Source organism: Euprymna scolopes, chromosome 13, assembly GCF_053919585.1.
Source record: "Euprymna scolopes isolate OS-2025 chromosome 13, ASM5391958v1, whole genome shotgun sequence".
NCBI lineage: Eukaryota > Metazoa > Mollusca > Cephalopoda > Sepiida > Sepiolidae > Euprymna > Euprymna scolopes.
In genome coordinates this window covers 7,039,370-7,058,979 of record NC_136494.1, presented here as the reverse complement: position 1 = coordinate 7,058,979, position 19,610 = coordinate 7,039,370, and the positions used below count along the sequence as shown (strand labels likewise).

General features: G+C 35.5%; 1 protein-coding gene across 17 annotated transcripts in view; it reads left to right on the top strand.

Moving 5' to 3' along the window:
- Positions 1-19,610, top strand: part of LOC145291930 (1-phosphatidylinositol 3-phosphate 5-kinase-like) — a 279,737-nt gene that overhangs the window by 109,029 nt on the left and 151,098 nt on the right. For all 17 annotated transcript variants that reach the window (XR_013869506.1, XR_013869503.1, XR_013869501.1 and 14 more), the window contains 7 exons: positions 2,672-2,829; positions 3,877-3,988; positions 4,633-4,744; positions 9,505-9,675; positions 10,653-10,727; positions 16,915-17,035; positions 19,120-19,300. Coding sequence is in view for 4 of the 17 variants with exons in the window: in XM_080137845.1 (XP_079993971.1) it covers positions 2,672-2,829; positions 3,877-3,988; positions 4,633-4,744; positions 9,505-9,675; positions 10,653-10,727; positions 16,915-17,035; positions 19,120-19,300 (930 nt within the window). In the remaining 13 variants the exon portion in view is untranslated. The remainder of the gene's footprint in view (positions 1-2,671; positions 2,830-3,876; positions 3,989-4,632; positions 4,745-9,504; positions 9,676-10,652; positions 10,728-16,914; positions 17,036-19,119; positions 19,301-19,610) is intronic.

Sequence of the window (19,610 nt, the reverse complement as noted above, 5' to 3'; positions counted from 1 at the left end):
CTGAATTGTGTTGAATCCGCAGCAGGTAGGCCTGGATGCACTGCGTTGACTTTAAATACAGCAAATTTATTTGAAACCCTCCGATGAATGCCATCACTAGTAAAGTAGTGAAGGTTCCCCGATTTGGGAACATTAGAGAGTGTGACATCTCTCTTTAGTTGCTATCAGTCTTAGATTTTTTTCAACCTGGCATAATACTAATTTCCAGAATCCCATGTTCAATAGAATCTTTTCTTTTCAGACGGTCTCTTCTGATAGTACATGGCATAATTGTGTTGCTGTACCAGTTCTCATTAATTCTAGCTTCCCTTATTTTGTCCTTTAGTCCTCACATTTCATGAGTAATGTTTCTGACAAAGCGGGAAGAATTGCTGTTTTCTGGGTCAAAATCTATTTCACCTAACACTTATCGTTGACAAGTTTTTTTTTTACCTTGAAGTATTATTTTATTTATTTATTTATTTTTTTTTTTTAGCTCCTTATATCAAGTGGCTTCATGTCTTGTCTGGAATGATTTCCATAAAAGCAAAAACTGAGTAGAATTACCCAAACTTTGTGGTCATACCCTTTCAGTATGCTAAAAATATTGCAACCAAATATAATTTCATGTGTAAAAACTTTAACAAATTAAACTTTCAATTACAGTCAAAATGATGTACGCTAAAAAAACTGTCCTTCCATTGTTGATAGCATCACTGATGATGCTGTGACTTGCACATGAAATTTTATGTGGCAAGAGTTGCGCAATCTCCAACACCTCTCATGAGTTGGCACTGTTTTATTCCAGTGGCAAGTAGAAATTCAGGACGATTGGAAACCATGCCGAGATAAGTGGAGAGCACATACAACGCCTGCTATTCTCAAGTCGTCACCCATCTCGTACTGACCAGGCTTATCTTCGCTTAACTTTGGTAATCTGACGACACTAAAAAATAACAAACAAGGACAAGACCGACTTATCAATAGCATTTCAAGAATCTAACAACAAACTTTAAGTAGTAATTAACTTTAAAAGAATAAGAAGAAAAATGGGAATTAATAAATTAATAATTGACCTTTCCCAAAACCAGCATGCAATTATTAGGAAGTGTTATTGTGGCTTGGCAGGCTGAAAGTAGGCTCGAGGCATTTCAATGAATAGTGATGATGGAAAAGCGTTCATACTGACAAACAATATGGATTTAGACAAACCCGTTCCACAGCTGACATCCTCACTGTAATCTCTGAACGTATATACCATTCACTGGACAAAGCGGGGGAGGGCAGAGCGGTAGCTCTAGATATATCTAAGGCTTTTGACAAGTATGGCACAAGGGTCTCCTCAGGAAAATTAAATCATACGGTATCACTGGTAGAATACTTAGTATAATTAAATCCTTCTTAGATAAGAGAAAAATCCAGGTTGTCCTCCACGGTCGAACATCTAAACAGTGTGATATAAATGCGGGAGTGCCTCAGGGGTCTATTCTTGGACCTCTATTGTTCCTGATATTTATTAATGACCTCCCCGACAAAACTGCCTCTGAGATAGGTATATATGCTGATGACACTACACTCTATAACAGGCATGACAGAAAAACAAATGAACACATATCTAAAGAAATGGCAAAAACACTAGAGGATGACTTCCAATCTGTAGTGGAATGGGAACATAAATGGATGGTCATGTTCAATGCTGCCAAGACTAAACTGGTTTCCTTCAATAACTACAAGAAACCTTGTCTGCCACCAATAGCAATGGCCAGTGACTCCCTGTCTGAGAGTACATCTTTCAAACTGCTTGGCCTAACGTTCACAGGAAACATGAGCTGGAACAATTATATTGAAAATATTGCCAGGGCCGCTGCAAGAAAGGTGGGCTCTCTCTACCGTGCTAGAAAACTACTGACACCTGAAAGTATCCTGTATCTCTATAAGGCCACCATTCGCCCATGTATGGAGTATTGTTGTCACATCTGGGCTGGTGCGTCTACTACTAGTCTCTCGCTCCTGGACAAGGTTAAAAAAAGAGTCGCCAATCTGATAGGCCCTGAACTGGCATCTAAGCTTCAGCCTCTGTCCCATCGACGAAACGTTGTATCCCTCTGCTTGTTCTACAAGTATTTTAATGGTGAATGCTCTGACGAACTGCAGACACTTGTGCCCCCACGACGCAGACACCCTCGACAAACCCGACAGGCAGCTAAATCCCACCCCCATACAGTAGAGATCCCTAGATGTAAAAGATCTTTCTACTCCAGTAGTTTCTTCCCCAGAACCGCTAGACTCTGGAATTCCATTCCAGGTCCCTGCTTCCTTAACTCTACTTACATGCAGAAGTTCAAGTGCAACGTGAACCGACATCTTGCTGTCCAAATCCCTACATAGTGCCCCAGTAGTTGCTGACCCTGATAGTAGCCCCCTACACCTGAGTGGCAATGTGCCTTGTTTGGGGTGAAAATGTAAAAAAAAAAAAAAAAACTCAATTCATGTTGGTTACCTGTGTAGCACATCATTAACTGACCCAGGCTATTGAGAAAAGTTGCATGTGTCAGGGCCAATCATTCTATTCATCTCCATCGTGATCTGTTGAAACAAGTCTCTTGAAAAGGTCGGTATATTTTGATTGATGGAAGCTTAAATTACACTGTGTCCATTATTGTGCCGACTATTGTGTTGTTTTCTTTTTCAGAATTCGTCGCAGTTACGTGAACTCTGGCGACAGATCCAGCATCCGACTGATGGCGTTGAAATGCAGTCTCATAGATTTCGATTAAAAACATATCAGCAATGCATCACCGGAAAAGAGCTTGTGGAATGGCTTATTAAAAAGGGCAAAGCAGTGAATCGGTAATTCTTTTTCTTACAAGTTTGTTTTATGGTAGTGTGCTACCCTTAGCCCTTTTAACAAATGTGATGTCGAACCCAAAAATCATGCCCTGTTGATAAGGCCATGAATTCACCAATTGCAACCCTGTGCAGAGGAGTAACACTCCATTCCGAAAATAAGGCTTCCTGTAAGCAATCCATGATGTCTTAGAATGACATCATAGGGACTGAACCATTCTTCCACTTCCGTCTTTACTTTGGCTAGATGGGAGATCAGAGAGACCTGATCCAATCAATCGGCAGTTCCCCAACCATATTATTCAATCTGATTCTTTAAAAAATTCAAATCTTTATTTTTTTTATTTTCTCTCTGAATCAATACTAGAAGACAGTGGCTCAAGATCAATAATGTTGAGAACAAAGATTATTAATACCAAGGAATATTTTCAAAGAGATGCATTCTACGAAAGATGTATCAAAGAAAATGGAAGTTTCAAAAAAATTAGTTTCAAATTTTATTTTATTTTCAAAACAAAAAAAAAATAATTAGCCTATCTTAAGATTCCATTTGACAACTTTTATTTAACATAAAATAATCCATGATTGATATGCCATAAGACAAACCAAAATCTTTTTTTTTTTTCTAATCAAATTTGTTTATTTATTAAACTAGCCTGCCTGTATCCTGGCTTTGCACGCAAAATAAGAAATTCCATTTTTCAAAATAAGATTAACATATTTCAACAACGAAAAAACCTCAATTAACCGTAACACTTAACAGTAATTTCTGGTGGAGAGTACTCTCGTTACCTCTACCTTTAATTACCGCAGATATTGAGTTGCAACTTTTTGTTTTCCTTCGGAATTACGAGTAACTGAAGTATGCAGAGGAGTCAGCAGTGAGCAGACCTGGATAGACTGCCTTGACTCGTAATGCAGCGAATTAACTTGGAGCCAACTCAACTCACTCCAAGTGAATGCCACCACAAGTACAAAGTAAGTTAGATTAATCATTCCACACCAGCTCTGTTTAATAAGTGTTTGTATGTATCGTAATTTCTGTTTCAGGATACAAGCAGTTGCTATTGGTCAAGCATTAATCTATGCAACCTATCTGGAACCGATCTGTCAACAACTGAACACGTTTGAAGATGACTACACTTTGTACAAACCAGGAAAGGTAATTTGCACGACTGCATCAGAATTTTGACTATTTTTGTATGAACCTTTGCCTAATTTGTTTCGATAAATGTAACGCTTTTGGGGATGCGGGATATACACAGTACGTGGTGGATGCTCCGACAAACTACAAGCCCTTGTGCCCCCTTGACGGAAATACACCCGATAAGCAGCAAAATCCCACCTCTACACAGTATAAATCCCTAGATGTCAGAAAGCCTTCTACTCTAATAATTTCTTTCCTAAGACTTTGAAATTCCCTTCTATGTCCCTGCTTCCCTGACTCTACTGACATGCAAAAGTTTAAGTCTAATGGAAAAAAACATCTTGCTGCTCAACTCCCCTATATAATACCCCTACAAATTATGTCTTAGATAATAGCCCCCTACATCAAAGTGGCAGTGTGCCTTGTTTGAGGTGAAAAAAGTTTTTTTTTAAATATATAACATATGCGCAAATTGTAAATGCATTTAAAGAGGTGCATGGCCATCCAGTATGCAACATAAGTTTTGATGTGCGTAATATGATCACTGACATGCAAAAGTTTAAGTGTAATGGAAACAAACATCTTGCTACTCAACTCCCCTATATAGATATATAAATATGATCACTGACTTATGTCCTTGTTTTTGTTGTGAATTTTAGGCTGCTTTTGACTTGGAACAGAACATTCCTACAGACCTGCCAAGTGTAAGACCAAATCCGGAGCCGACTTGGTTAACAGAAATTGACGAGGATAGCGATCAGGACGAGAGTTGTAAGTTTCAGCATTCATTCTAATTTTCCATATTAAAGAGATTTTGGTTCTTGTCCAGAATTTCCCCTATATTAAAAAACAAAAAATAAATAAAAACTTGTGACGTAATGAAAAGATTTTTATAAAATAAAATCACATACACTGATCAAGTAGTTTTATTTTTATAAAGAAAATCATTTTTAAACGATTAATGGGAATTCGTAGCCATTAAAACATAAATCTAGTAAGTTTGAATTATTGTGTTATCTCCCTTTGTTTCTTGATATATTTCTTGAAATGGCATGCAAGACAGTTGCTCCTTGATTATTCATAAGATTTGATTTTCTAATTTAAAAATAAAACTATTTGATTGATTTATGTGACTTTTGGAATATGATATTTTCGTTTTTCACACATACGTACGTAGAGATTTTTCTTTGATTGGGATTGTCGGACTGACTTCCTCATCTTGGTTGTTATGGTCACAACGTTTCGGCCGTTTTACCCTCCGGCCTTCATCAGGTGTTTTGTCTCGAACTGGGGGAACCGTTTGTTAGGAGTCTCGAACCCAACCCTTTATTATTATTACGGGAGTACCGTGTTCGGACTCCAGCTAGGCTCTAGGACATAGTTGCTGATTCTCTGTTTTGAATGTTACTTTTTTTACTGCCTTCGTTCAGGATTGAACTCAGCTATAACTATTGTGTTATCTCCCTTTGTTTCTTGATATATTTCTTGAAATGGCATGCAAGACAGTTGCTTCTTGATTATTCATAAGATTTGATTTTCTAATTTAAAAATAAAACTATTTGATTGATTTATGTGACTTTTGGAATATGATATTTTCGTTTTTCACACATACGTACGTAGAGATTTTTCTTTGATCGGGATTGTCGGACTGACTTCCTCATCTTGGTTGTTATGGTCACAACGTTTCGGCCGTTTTACCCTCCGGCCTTCATCAGGTGTTTTGTCTCGAACTGGGGGAACCGTTTGTTAGGAGTCTCGAACCCAACCCTTTATTATTATTACGGGAGTACCGTGTTCGGACTCCAGCTAGGCTCTAGGACATAGTTGCTGATTCTCTGTTTTGAATGTTACTTTTTTTACTGCCTTCGTTCAGGATTGAACTCAGCTATAACTATTGTGTTATCTCCCTTTGTTTCTTGATATATTTCTTGAAATGGCATGCAAGACAGTTGCTTCTTGATTATTCATAAGATTTGATTTTCTAATTTAAAAATAAAACTATTTGATTGATTTATGTTACTTTTGGAATATGATATTTTCGTTTTTCACACATACGTACGTAGAGATTTTTCTTTGATCGGGATTGTCAGACTGACTTCCTCATCTTGGTTGTTATGGTCACAACGTTTCGGCCGTTTTACCCTCCGGCCTTCATCAGGTGTTTTGTCTCGAACTGGGGGAACCGTTTGTTAGGAGTCTCGAACCCAACCCTTTATTATTATTACGGGAGTACCGTGTTCGGACTCCAGCTAGGCTCTAGGACATAGTTGCTGATTCTCTGTTTTGAATGTTACTTTTTTTTACTGCCTTCGTTCAGGATTGAACTCAGCTATAACTATTGTGTTATCTCCCTTTGTTTCTTGATATATTTCTTGAAATGGCATGCAAGACAGTTGCTTCTTGATTATTCATAAGATTTGATTTTCTAATTTAAAAATAAAACTATTTGATTGATTTATGTGACTTTTGGAATATGATATTTTTGTTTTTCACAAATACGTACGTTTTCTTTGTTTTGTAATATAGGGTGAATTCTGAACAAGAACCAAAATTTAGTGATTTAACTTATCATAGAAATTCATTGTGACAAAAGATTGCCACTACAATCTCAAAAGAATCACAGACTTGCATATTGTGAGCACTTGTTTTCGTTTTATTATGATGGTGTGAATAAAAGTGTATACCGTTACTTATCTACACCATCATAATAAAATCAAAAGTGGCATGATAATATCTTTCTTTCTATGTGAATTAAGAATTTGTAGTTCACAATATATAGATAAAGAATTCAAATGTGTTACAAATTCATCTAAAACATAGCAATACCTCACATATTTCATACTAGCCTGGGTGTTTGGAGCGGTGTGTTGAGAGAAAAAAAAAAAATGCTGTAGTAGGTGGGCAAGCTCGAACCCTTACCATGATGGAGGAAAAGAACATGAAAAAAAGTGACGTCTTTGCCGTTGCGTCCATCGCCAAACCGGAAGTGGCGAAGGTTTAAATTAAAGCTAGTCAATCAAAAAGAGAGAATGACTTTCAAAAATATTGACGAAAAAAAGCAATCTCTCCTTGTAGAAAAGTGCCCAGTTGAGGGTGAAGGAATAAATGTTTTCAGCCAATTTTTTTTATATTTGTCATCCGAAGGGTCAAGCTTCAAAACGATACCAATCTAGTAAAAATCTGTCGTCTCTGTTGAAAGTTTTAGGCAAACATACAAACATACATGCATTCATACATACATACATCTAAACAGACAGGTAAGGTTTATATTATAGACTAGCGAGGGGTACCCGGTGTTGCCCGGGTGTTTGGAGGTGTGTGTGTGGAAACTCGGGGGGGGGGAGGGTAAAAATGTTTTGGTAGGTAAGTATGAGGATACAACCCAAACCCTTGAGACAAAGTTGTAAATTAAAGTGTGAAAAAAAAAACGTGCGACATTAACCATTGCCCCACCGCGAGATGCTAACGGAAACACGTTTGAATTTATTTAATTACTTGGTGCCCATTTTAATGAGTTAATGAGGTCAAGTTTGACTGCGGGATAGTATTTCATTTACTGCTGAACGCTTCCCCCCCCCCAAGATGTTATAGGAAAAAGACTAACCCACATGCGGCGAGCGACAAATGTTGAATATTTATCCTCCCGAAATCAAGCAAATTAAATAGACAGGCGAGCTTCGTTGTTAACTGAGATATTATGATTTATATGTGATATAAAAAGTTTTAAAAAGTTGTGAAGCGACCGACCGCTTCTGAAAAAAGCCTTTTGTAGACATACAGAAAAAGCAAACACACATACAAACATACATTTTCGCTTTTATATATATAGATGAAATACAAAGAAAAAAGCTCAGCAAATACTTTCCAAAAATTATAAACAAAAATCATAAATACTGGAAACCTTTCTTATAAACACATATTTTCAACCAACCAATACCAACAATATTCTGTGCTTGTTCCTCTCTTAGTTAGTCTGTACATTATACTTTGAAAAACTGCTTAAAAAAAAAGAGGCTAAATTTGCAAAATTTGGCTTTAAAAAAGTCAATGTAGCAACCCTGAACAAGAATATAAAGTGACCTCCTTTTGATGTAGACACATTTGCGGAAATTATTATGGACACATTTTTTTTTCTCCTACAATTACAACAATAATCATATATTATTATATATGATTATTGTTGTAGTTGTGTGAGAAAAAAATGTGTTATTACAACATGCACCAAAGAAAGAAATCAGTAAAACATTATATAAAAAAGAACATTTGAAAGAAACAGGGCAAAAAGTAAAAGAACATTGTCTGCCAAGAGGTGCTGGATTGAAGGAGTAAATTAAAGATTTCCTCTTGCAATGTGATTTTATTATTTGTATTGAACTATGTAGCACAATATTACTTTCTGAATATTTATTAGTACTTATTAATTTATCTCATTTGGGTCGGTTCTATATTTAAAATACAATGGACACTATTTTCATAGAAATGTTTAACTCATATTTGCATGTTATTGTTTTTTTTGTTTTTTTTAAATATTTTTTTTGCACTATCCAGAAAAACATCAGCTTCATCAAAACACATTTGCTGATTAAATATATTTCTCATTCTGTGGAATTTCCATGGGTCGTGCTAATTCGTGTTATTTGAGCAATTGTTTTATTTGCACAATATATTTGTCAATGTAACCTCCGACCTACTAATTTACAACACTCTAAAAAAATAAAATAGTTTAGGATTTTACGAAGCACATTCATATTACTGCTCACATCATTTTTAAAAAATGTATTATTTAATATAAGTCAAAGTTTGATGTAATTTTTTTTTTCTCTATTAAAGTTTTTTGGATAGAGGATGCAAGTTTAGGTAATGCTCCCAAAATGCTTACGAAAAATAAATAGATAATGTACCTATGTAACTCCCTGTGTTGCCTAGAATATATATTAAAAAAATTATAATGATCTGTTAACTAGTTTGGGAGATTATCATATGTACTAGACATTTTAATTGGTTTATAGATACACATATTTGACACTGTTACCATATGTAGATATCAGTCAGGATACGCAGAACATAGTTGTCTTCTTGTGTCAAGACAGAAAATTATCATTGAAAAATTCAGAGAGATTCAATATATTTCATAAAACAATTTTGACACCTGATTAAATCATTTATATAAACCATGGTTATAAATAGCATCATGACAAAAATATTGTAACAGGTTTTTTGTTTGTTTGTTTGTTTTGTTTTTTTGTTTTGTTTTTCTCAGTTATTTTTTGCTGAGAAAGATATTTTAACATTTTTTTTTGAAACCTACATACACAATAAAATTTTGATGTTGAATTCTTGGAACATGTTTGTGTAATATTATTTCATAAATTTAATATATGACTGTTTTAGTAGAACTACCTTGAAATCTTGAAATATCCAAAGCGTTTTTATGATTGGTGGACATTATAAGTAGTTGGACTTCTAGTTAAATCCAGTCTTGTGTATCGTCACTTTTGAAAACTAAATCTTTTCTGCTGAATTTATTCTAGCCTCACTCCCCGAAGATCAGAGAAGCAGTATATTCACAAGTAGTACAAAATCCTTGCAGCATCAAACCAGTGGCTCGACATTCTATGTTAAATCAAATCATTTTGATCAAGGGCCTGGAATGGGAGAGTCTCGAAGATCAAAAATGGATATAAATGCAAGCATCGATAGATGTAAGTAATACCTATAAGTTTATTGCAAACCAAAATTGTTTAATTTTCTAAATTTTTGATTTGTAATTTGTGTTATTTGTATTCTTCAGATTACTGTTTTTATTTAGAATGCTATTTTCACAATTATTTGACCAATGTAACCTTTGGCCCTCTTCAGGTGTATCTTGTTGAATTTAAGGCATCTTTCTATCAAAGTCAGGAATCTGCAAGAATGTGTGGCATCTATAATATAAATCTCACATGATGTTTAAATGTATGTATGTATTTATGTATGTCTGCCTAAAACTTTCGACAGAGGCAACGGATTTTCATGAGATCAGTATTGTTTTGAAGCTCGACCCTTCGGACGACAAATATCGAAAAATTGGCTAAAATCATTAATTCCTTCACCCTCAACTGGGTACTTTTCTACAGAGAGGGCTCGCTTTTTTCATCGATATTTTCGAAAGTTATCTCCTCTTTTCGATTGACTAGCCGTAATTTAAACCTTCGCCACTTCCAGTTTGGCGATGGACACAACGGCACAGACATCATTTTTTTTTTTTTTTTGCTCAACACACACCTCCAAGCACCCAGGCTAGTAATAAATAAAATGCTATAAATTTAGTTCTAAGTGACACTTTTTTGGAGGTTGAAGGCTCACTCTTCAGTGCAGGTGATGTTAAGGATACAATTGGGAATTACTTAAGATTTCTACCTAGTCATGGCCGATGGATTTAATGAAGGATTCCATTCGAAATTCTGTGCAGATTGCCGAGTTCGACATAATACACCTGAAGAAAATTGGCGTGTACATCAACTGAAACAATGTAAGAATAACAATCGAGATGAGAAGAATAGTCCGAATAATCCAAACGATCACAACAATCAATCCTCATCTCAAAAATTCAGAAACAAAGATTTGATTTGAGTTTTTATTGTAAACTTTTACTTTATTTTTGCTTCTTTTCTTATGTTTATGACTTTTTCTTTTCCAGCAACTTTTCCTGATCCCATTGAATTTGATCCATCTCCGTCATGTCCCAAAGATCTTCCTGATGATTTCTTCACAGGTATTGATTAAATTTCAAAATATAAGTAATTGTCTTATCTACAAACATTTTGTGCTTTCCGTAAGTTTGCAGTTTATTTTTTAAACTTGTACTTGTTTCGATATTCACCCTAGAGCGGTTCGGCAGGCTCCATCCAGAGAATTTATTGCGCCACAAATGAATTCTGATCATGTCTACCACAATAGCAGATACATTAGCCAATCACATTCCCAGCAGCGCCCCCATAGAAGTGAGGGTCAAGGATCAGCTGAGGATCATGTTTTACCATTCTGAGCCAGGTTTTTAGCTGATCCTCGCATTGTTTTTAATTTTCCAACCCTGATGAGGAGCTGGTGCAATGCCTTTGTGGCTGAAATCATTTGGGTGATGACAAAGAACATGATTGATCCGATGAAGACTTCTTGAGAGGAGAACTTTCTTTTGTAAAAGAAAAAATGAAGAATTTTTTCAATTTTTTAAAAATTGAAAAAATTGTTCATTCTAATTTGCACACTCATTCCTGCATTCTTCCCAGTTTATATCTCCCTCGTTCGACCACTGTTAGAATATGGTGTACAGGCCTCTGTTCCATATCTAAAAAGTAATACCTAGCATTTGGGAAGATGTCCAAAGATGACTGCTTGAATGGTGCAGGGTCTATCGGATTTGCACCATGAAAATTAACTAAACAAAATCAAACTTTTGGCCCTTGAGCACCGATGATTATGCAATTTTCTCATTTTAGCCTACAATCTCTTCAATGGTCATTATGATATACCTCAGAACTTATTATTCACTTCTGCACCAGAAAGAGATCTATACAAGTGGTTATGACCTAGTTGCCTAAATGGTCATGTGACTTGCAACGCTCCACTTTGGCCCATTACTTCAGCTAGATATGAGGTTAGAGAGGCCCGATCTGATCAATCGACTGTTCATGTCATGCCATAGTATCTATCAGTGCATCCCCAACTGTTTTATTCAATTTGATTCTTTAAAAACAAAATCAAAATCTTTTTTTCTCCCTAGAGGCAGTAGCTTTTTTCTCCCTAAATAACTACTAGAAGGCAGTAGCTTAGGGGCAATCATGTTGAGAACCAAGAAGATTGTTAATGCTAAGGAATAATGTTTTCAAATAGCAATGTATCAAAGAAAATAAACTTTTCAAAAAAAATTAATTTCAAATTTTTATTTTTTTCAAAACCAATAAAAAATAATTATAGAATCTTAGGATTCGATCCTAAAACTTTATTTGGCATTACATAATTCATGGTTGATATGCCATAAAACAAACTAAACTATTTTCTTCTAATCGAAGTTATTTATTAAACTAGCCTATCTGTGCCTTGGCTTTGCCCAGAAAATAAAAATTAACTGAAGAAATGTAATTTTCCAAAATAAGATTACCAGTTTTTAACACCCCCCCCCCAAAAAAAAACACTCTGAGTTAACGTTACACCTAAGTGTAATGTATGGTGGAGAGTACTCTTTACATCTATCATTTTATTTTTGTCCCAAATATATGCTGGAAGTCAGTGGTTAAAGATTAATCATGTTGATTGCCACAACAAAAGAGTAATGTATTCACTCTCAAAGTAAACTTTTCCTCTAAAAGCAATGTTTTCAAAAACTATATCAAATAATTAGCATACCCATAGTATTTCATGTGACAAGTTCATTCGACATAATGGTTGATATGCCATAAAACAAACCAAGCACTCATCAAACTTTCGAGACATTTCAAAATAATTCGGGCTGACACTTAAAGTATATAACGCAGTAATAGAAAGATTTTTATACTCCTATAACTCGAGGGTTCTTTAGGCAAAATAGGTGAATTCTATTGTTTTTAATTGGAATTCATTATCGAGATGAATATTATTTATTAATTTTATTTATTGCAGACTGTTATCCTCATCTTTTTAGTTGTTGTTTCACGATGTTTCGGAAGATAGCGGTTTCAATCCTACCTAAAGCCGGCCAGAGGCTTACTTGGCCAAAACATGGTAAGACGACAACAACTATGGAAGGCAGTAATTGCAGTGAATGCAGTCAGGAGATTCAGAGTTCCTATCTGTCATGGTTACCACCTGACGAAGGTCAGAGGAATAGTTGGCCGAAACGTCGTGAAACAACTAATAAAAACGCAATAAATAAAATTAGGGGAATTCTGTCGAGTAGTTTCGGTGCTTCTAAGTGATGAACAAACTAAAAATGCACAACTTATAAATTTTTTTTTTTTTTAAAGCGTTACCATTCAATAAAACTTATGTTTTCGGCTCCAAAAATTCACAATGTTGAAATAACAGAAACATATTATTACTTAATTGTTATTTTTTTTTAAATATTCAACGAAAAACGTAGAATCCAGAATTCAACAATTTTTAACTAAATGTAATAAAATATGAAATGCAATAAGAGTACATGAAATGAATTTTCAAAGAAATATGGAGAAAGCCTTGCAAAATCAAATTTGAAGTCATGTTATTGGAAAAGCAAAACACATTTAATGTGCATGTGTGTGTCTATGTATGCATGTATGTGTGCTACATATATTAACGTGTGGGTAAAATGACAGAATGTCGAGTTACCAATTAAAAACATTAAATTTTATCATTTTTAAGGAATAGAATTGACCTCTGGTTTACTTTCAGCAGCCTTGTAACTCTAGCTTCCCTTATTTTGTCCTTTAGTCCTCACATTCCAATGAGCTATGTTTCTGACAAAGAGGGAAGAATTGCTGTTTTCTGGGTCAGAATATATTTCATCTAACATTTATCGTAGGCTAGTTTTTGACCTTGAAGTAGTATTTTTTAGCTCTTTACATCAGGTGGCTTCATGTCTTGTCTGGAGCGATTTCCATGAAAAAAAGATATTGCAACAGTTTTTCATTGCTTCTTTCTGACCAACAGAACAATAGTCTAAACAATCAAAAAAACATCCTAATTATAAATACATCTATACATCTGTGTTGTTATCCTAGTACAAGCTACTTGACAAAGCATTAATTTTCAGTGCAGAAATCATTTAAATCATTTCTCTCCGATAGGCTCATAAGAGTAGTGGTCGATGGACAAAAATCAGAGACCTGCTCTTGACATATCAAAGGCCTTCGACAAGGTATGGCATAAGGGTCTACTTCAAGATTTCCAGCTACGGTATAACTGAAAATGTTTTCTCAATCATTAAATCATTTCTCTCCGATAGGCTCATAAGAGTAGTGGTCGATGGACAAAAATCAGAGGCCTGCAGTATTAATGCTGGAGTCCCTCAAGGGTCAATTCTGGGCCCAACTCTCTTCCTGATCTACATCAATCACCTCCCTAAACACATACTTAAATCATTCGTTGACATCTATACTGATGACACGAACATCTACGGCAACACATCAAAGGCTGTAAATGACAAAGTTCTCTCTGATTCTCTCTCCTCTGATCTCGAACGCGTGGTTCAGTGGGGGAAGTCGTGGCTGGTTACCTTTAATGCATCTAAAACCAAACTCCTATCCTTACATCATCAACGCTCTGATCCCCATCTGGCATCAATTGAAATGGATGGATCTCGTCTGGGAGAAGCCCTGTGTTTTGACAAGCTTCTGGGTTTGTCCTTTACTCCTGATCTGAAATGGAACACGTACATTAAGTCTGTTGCCAAGGTCGCTGGAAAGATGGTGGGATCCTTCTACCGCTCCAGAATATATCTCACTACTGATGCAATTCTCTATCTATATAAAAGCCAAGTACGTCCAAGGATGGAATACTGCTGCCATATCTGGACAGGAGCTGCTAAAAACAGCCTATCCTGCCTTGACAGTACAAAATAGACTTTGTGACTTAGTGGGGGATGCTCTTTTCTCTACCCTGCAACCTCTCTCCCACAGAAGAGACGTTGTGAGTCTATCCTTGTTTTATCGTTATTTCCATGGCAGGTGCTCGTCTGAACTCCAATCTCTGGTCCCCTCTCGCCAATCTTTCACAAAAAACACCCATCTAGCTGAATCCACTGTGAAAAATTTCCCCCACTCTTTATCTGTGCCTAAATCAAAACGTGGATTCCATGAACAAAGCTTCTTTCTTAGAACTGCACGCCTGTGGAACTCTGTTCCATCTGCCTGCTTCCCACCTGACTACAACTTGGATGTCTTCAAGTCCAACGTTAACAAATTCCTAATGAACCGCACACTTAAGTAAACATTTTATCAAATCTCCACACTAACGTACTGTACTTGCAATAACCCTTATCCCTGAGTGGCTTCCGGGCCTTGATAAGTGGTGACCACCGTGTAAAAAAAAAAAGAAAAAAAAGAAATTTCAGCAATGTACTTGGTATTATATAAAACGAACTTCAGTGTGTCCGTGAGTTCGTTCCTTATAGACTTGGAAATGGCTGGGCTGATTTTATGAAATTTCACATGGAGGCACTTTATGTGCTGGGCAGTGTTCTTCGATAGGTTTTGTATTGGAATGTCTTCGATAAATATCAATAATCGAAACAATCCAATGAAAGAAAGAACAGGCGATTTTGACCAAAGTTAACACCTTACACAGCCTAACATCACAAATGAATTCGAAAAGTTTTACCACACAAGCCAAAAGGCCTGACATATAAAATCAACAGTAGGTTCTTTGATATGACTGTGTCCCCCAACTAGAGCAGGCAATCAATCGATTTGATTGAAAAATGATTGATTTCACCAATTTTGATGACAATAGAAATATGGGAGTGTGAAACATTCGTTGCTTATCATTCAATCCCGGGCAATGTCGGGTCTCTCTGCTAGTAATAGAATATAGTAAGATTGATAAATTTACATTTTCTGACTTATCAATACTCACAACACTGAAGAACAACAGAATATGGTTAATTTTCTTATTCACAAAAATCTCAAACAAGTTGAGTAAAATAAAATTATATTTGATCGGTTTTCATGAAAATACAAAAGCAGCAAAGAAATCACTGAACATATCATTTCCAATACTAAGATTCCGTACACAGATTTTCAATCAACCCTACCCCTCAGTTAACCCTACCCCTCAGTTAACCCTACCCCTCAGTCAAACATACCCCTCAGTTAACCCTACCCCTTAGTTAACCCTACCCCTCAGTTAACCCTACCCCTCAGTTAACCCTACCCCTTAGTTAACCCTACCCCTCAGTTAACCCTACCCCTCAGTTAACCCTACCCCTCAGTTAACCCTACCCCTCAGTCAAACATACCCCTCAGTTAACCCTACCCCTAACCATAATTCTTGGTGGAGAGTACTCTCTTTACAGCTATCTTTTTATTTTCCTCCCAATTATATACTTGAAGTCAGTGATTAAGGGTTAATTGTTTTGATTGCCACAACAAAAGAGTAATGTTTTCTAGGAGTAAACTTTCCTTCTAAAAGCAATGTTTTCAAAAACTATATCAAATAATTATCATACGTATAGCTGTAGATGGTTGATATACTGTAGAAGCAAATCAAACATTTTATTTTTAATCCATTTTTTTTTTCACCCCCAAACGAGGCGTATTGTCACTTGGATGTAAGGGGCTACTATTTGGGATCATGTCTAACAGGGGATTGTGGGGAGTTGAGTAGCGAGATGTCTGTTCACATTACATTTAAACTTCTGTCGTATAGTACAAACAGGGAGGGAATTCCAGACATTACTCTTTCATAGTGGTATTGATCCTCAGCTACTGCCTTCGAGTATATATTTCATAAACTAATAAAATGCCAGGTTTTGATTTTTAGAAAAATGAAATTCAGAATAATACATATTTGATACATTTCGGTATTGGAATCACTTCCTATAAATGATCAATATCGAGGGTAATATTTTTATAATTATAAATTATGAATAATTATTTTTTATGCCTACAGACAGTGTTTCAGGTTTACACAATCATCGGTGTAGGAAGAGAAAATTACTGCTAATTGAAAGATTCGAACCGAGTTACAAAGCCATCCCTATCTCTGTAAGCCAGCATTCTACCTATTGTGTCTAACTCAAAGGCACACCAACATCTTTGCTTTATTTATATAGATGAAAGAAAGCCTGTCATGCTTAAGTTAAAAATAAGAATTTTCTTCTGTCTATCATGCTTAAGTTTGAAATAGTATTTGCCTGTTTATATTTAGATTATGTTTCAAAAATATTTTTGATTAAAACTCGAGTTATTACATTTTTCAAACAAAGATTTTTTAAAATTTTATTTTAGGAACTCTTCTCGTGTCAAAGACTGGAAATACTGTGGAACCATTTGCATGCACCAAGGGTTGGAGATCTTCAGAAGATTTACACTGGGAGAATGGTGAATCTCTAGCTTTTGAGAGACTAAGGTAAGTTGTGTTTATTATGCAAATAGTTTCTCCTCCTCCTAGGACTAAACAGATACTACACTTTTGATCCTAATCTGAATACCAGATAGTACTATGGCATGGTCCCCAGCCTTGGTAGAGTTATTTAGGACAACAGTAACGTGGTTTATTGCGAAGAACCGCACAAATATTTAATATGAATTGTATATGTTTTAGCAAAAGAGTAAAATGGAGGAGATATATATATATATATATATATATATAGATATATAATGCTCCCGATCTTGGGTTGAGCATATTGGGAAGTGATTTACAAATTACCATTAGCATATTAAGCGATGCTCTTTGTGTAAACAAATTGAGCTTAGGTATTTCGACAATGTCAAAACATTGTTAATTCACTGCCCGCATAGCAGCAGCCGAATAGCGCAATGGTTCAAAGCTCCGACTGTCGTTTGGACGGTCAGGTTTCAATCCTGACTTGAGGTAGTTGCTTGTCTAGCCGCACTGATGAGCTGTGAAACAACGAAACAGCACTGTATGTGGATGATATACAGTTATGCATGCATATAAAAATGGAAATAAATGAAATATTGTGAGAATAAGAGGGTCACCAGTTAGTAAGTGCTAACTAAAAACATAAATAGTTTTGTAACTGAAAAATGAATTTTTATAACAAAACATTTTTATACAAAAGATGCAAGAATATTTTTATTCATTTATGCAAACGTGTTTGAAGAAAATTGAGTTAATCATAAGGCTTAGAAATGTGTACATCAAAATGTTCATAGTGTGAATATGCATGTGTAAGTCATAAATGTATGTGAGTATTTGGCAGTGTGGTATTGTGTATGTGTGTTGGTTTACCTTGTTCTTGTGAGTGGTAGTAATTCTTCTCTGTTTGCCTTATTCTTAATAATATGTAGAAATGTGCATGCGAGATGAAGAAAGCTTCTATGTAAATCATGTTTAAAAGATTTTTTTTGTGTGCAGATGTGACCGATGAATTCTGGACAAAACTGATTTTGTTGACCAGGTCTTATAAGAAATTTCCAAGTTAGCTTACTATTTTAACATAGACTTGTTAGTTTTGGGGCTTGAAACAATTTTCATTGGTTGGAAAATATTTTGATTTCACAGGTTCCTGTGAAAGCTTGCTTTTGGAAGTGAGGAGGAAAACGAATACAAATGAATCTGGAGAATAAAGAGGATAAGCAATTCTAGCTATTTGCCTTTTAGCATTAGTTGAAATCTCTTTGTGAGTTAGTTGCCACAAATTAATGTTCAGGCTGAGTCCCTTACGGAAGAAATGGAACACTGTGAATGACTTCTTCCAAAACATTTGCACCAAACACTCATCTAGCTACAATCACTGCCAGCAATTTCCTTTACTCTAAAACTAAACAAAAATTCCATGAACAAATCTTTTTTCCCCAAAAGTGTTTGTCTGTGGAAAATAATACAACAACGATGCTTCCCAGCTAATTATAACATGGTCATTCTCAAGTTCAACATAAACAACTTCTTGTTGAACTGTTTTCTTAAATAATTAATTTCTATCTGATTTCCACCACAGCATGTTCTTGGATTCTTCTGTTCAGATGTGGTTGGTGAGGTCTGGAGAAAACTGATTTTGTTCACCAGGTCTTATAAGAAATTTCCAAGTTCAAACTGGCTTACTATTTTCACATAGACTTATTACTTTTTGGGGGCTTGAAACGATTTTTATTGGTTGGAAAATATTTTGATTTCACACGTTCTTGTGAAAACTTTCTTGCTTTCGGAAGTGAGGATGAAGGCAAATTCCAATGAAGCTAAAAAGAAAGAGGGTAAGCAGTTAGTTATTTGCTTTTTAGCGCTTGTAGGAATCATTTCTCGATTCAATCGCAATTGTACCCTGTAATGTAGTGGGCTACATAAAAAATTAAATTAAAAATTTTCAAGGTTTTTTCTTTTTCTGTTTTTATGAAAGTAGTAGATTCTTCTGAATAATTTAAGAATGAAGACTTAACAATTACTTTTTCTCTGCCTCTTTTTCATGATGAGCTAAAACCAAAAAAGCGTTAATTAGTCCAACAATATACATTGCTATGTTTTGTTTTTAGTAAGGTTCACAGTGAGCACCTGTCTGCTTTGGTGTGCCAGCTTTTGACCCAGGAAGGTCTGTCGTTATCCTGGGAATCTACAATCATGATGACCACCAATATGGTCAGGAAACTGGTTAGTCCGGATGTGAGAAATGAAGGAGATGATATGGACATCAGGAAATATGTTCAAATAAAGAAGGTAAGTTGCAAATGGTAATTTATTTACTTTTTTTTATGGAAATTGCTTGAGACAATGCATGAAGCCACTTGATGTAAGGAGCTAACAGGAACAAAAGATGTTTATTGTAAAGACAGGAGATGCCTATTGACCTTAGTCTTCATTGAGATTGTCGGACTGACTTCCTCATCTTGGTTGTTATCGTCACAACGTTTCGGCCGTTTTGCCCTCCGGCCTTCATCAGGTGTTTTGTATCGAACTGGGGAACCGTTTGTTAGGAGTCTCGAACCCAACCCTTTATTATTATTATTATTATTATTATGGGGGTACT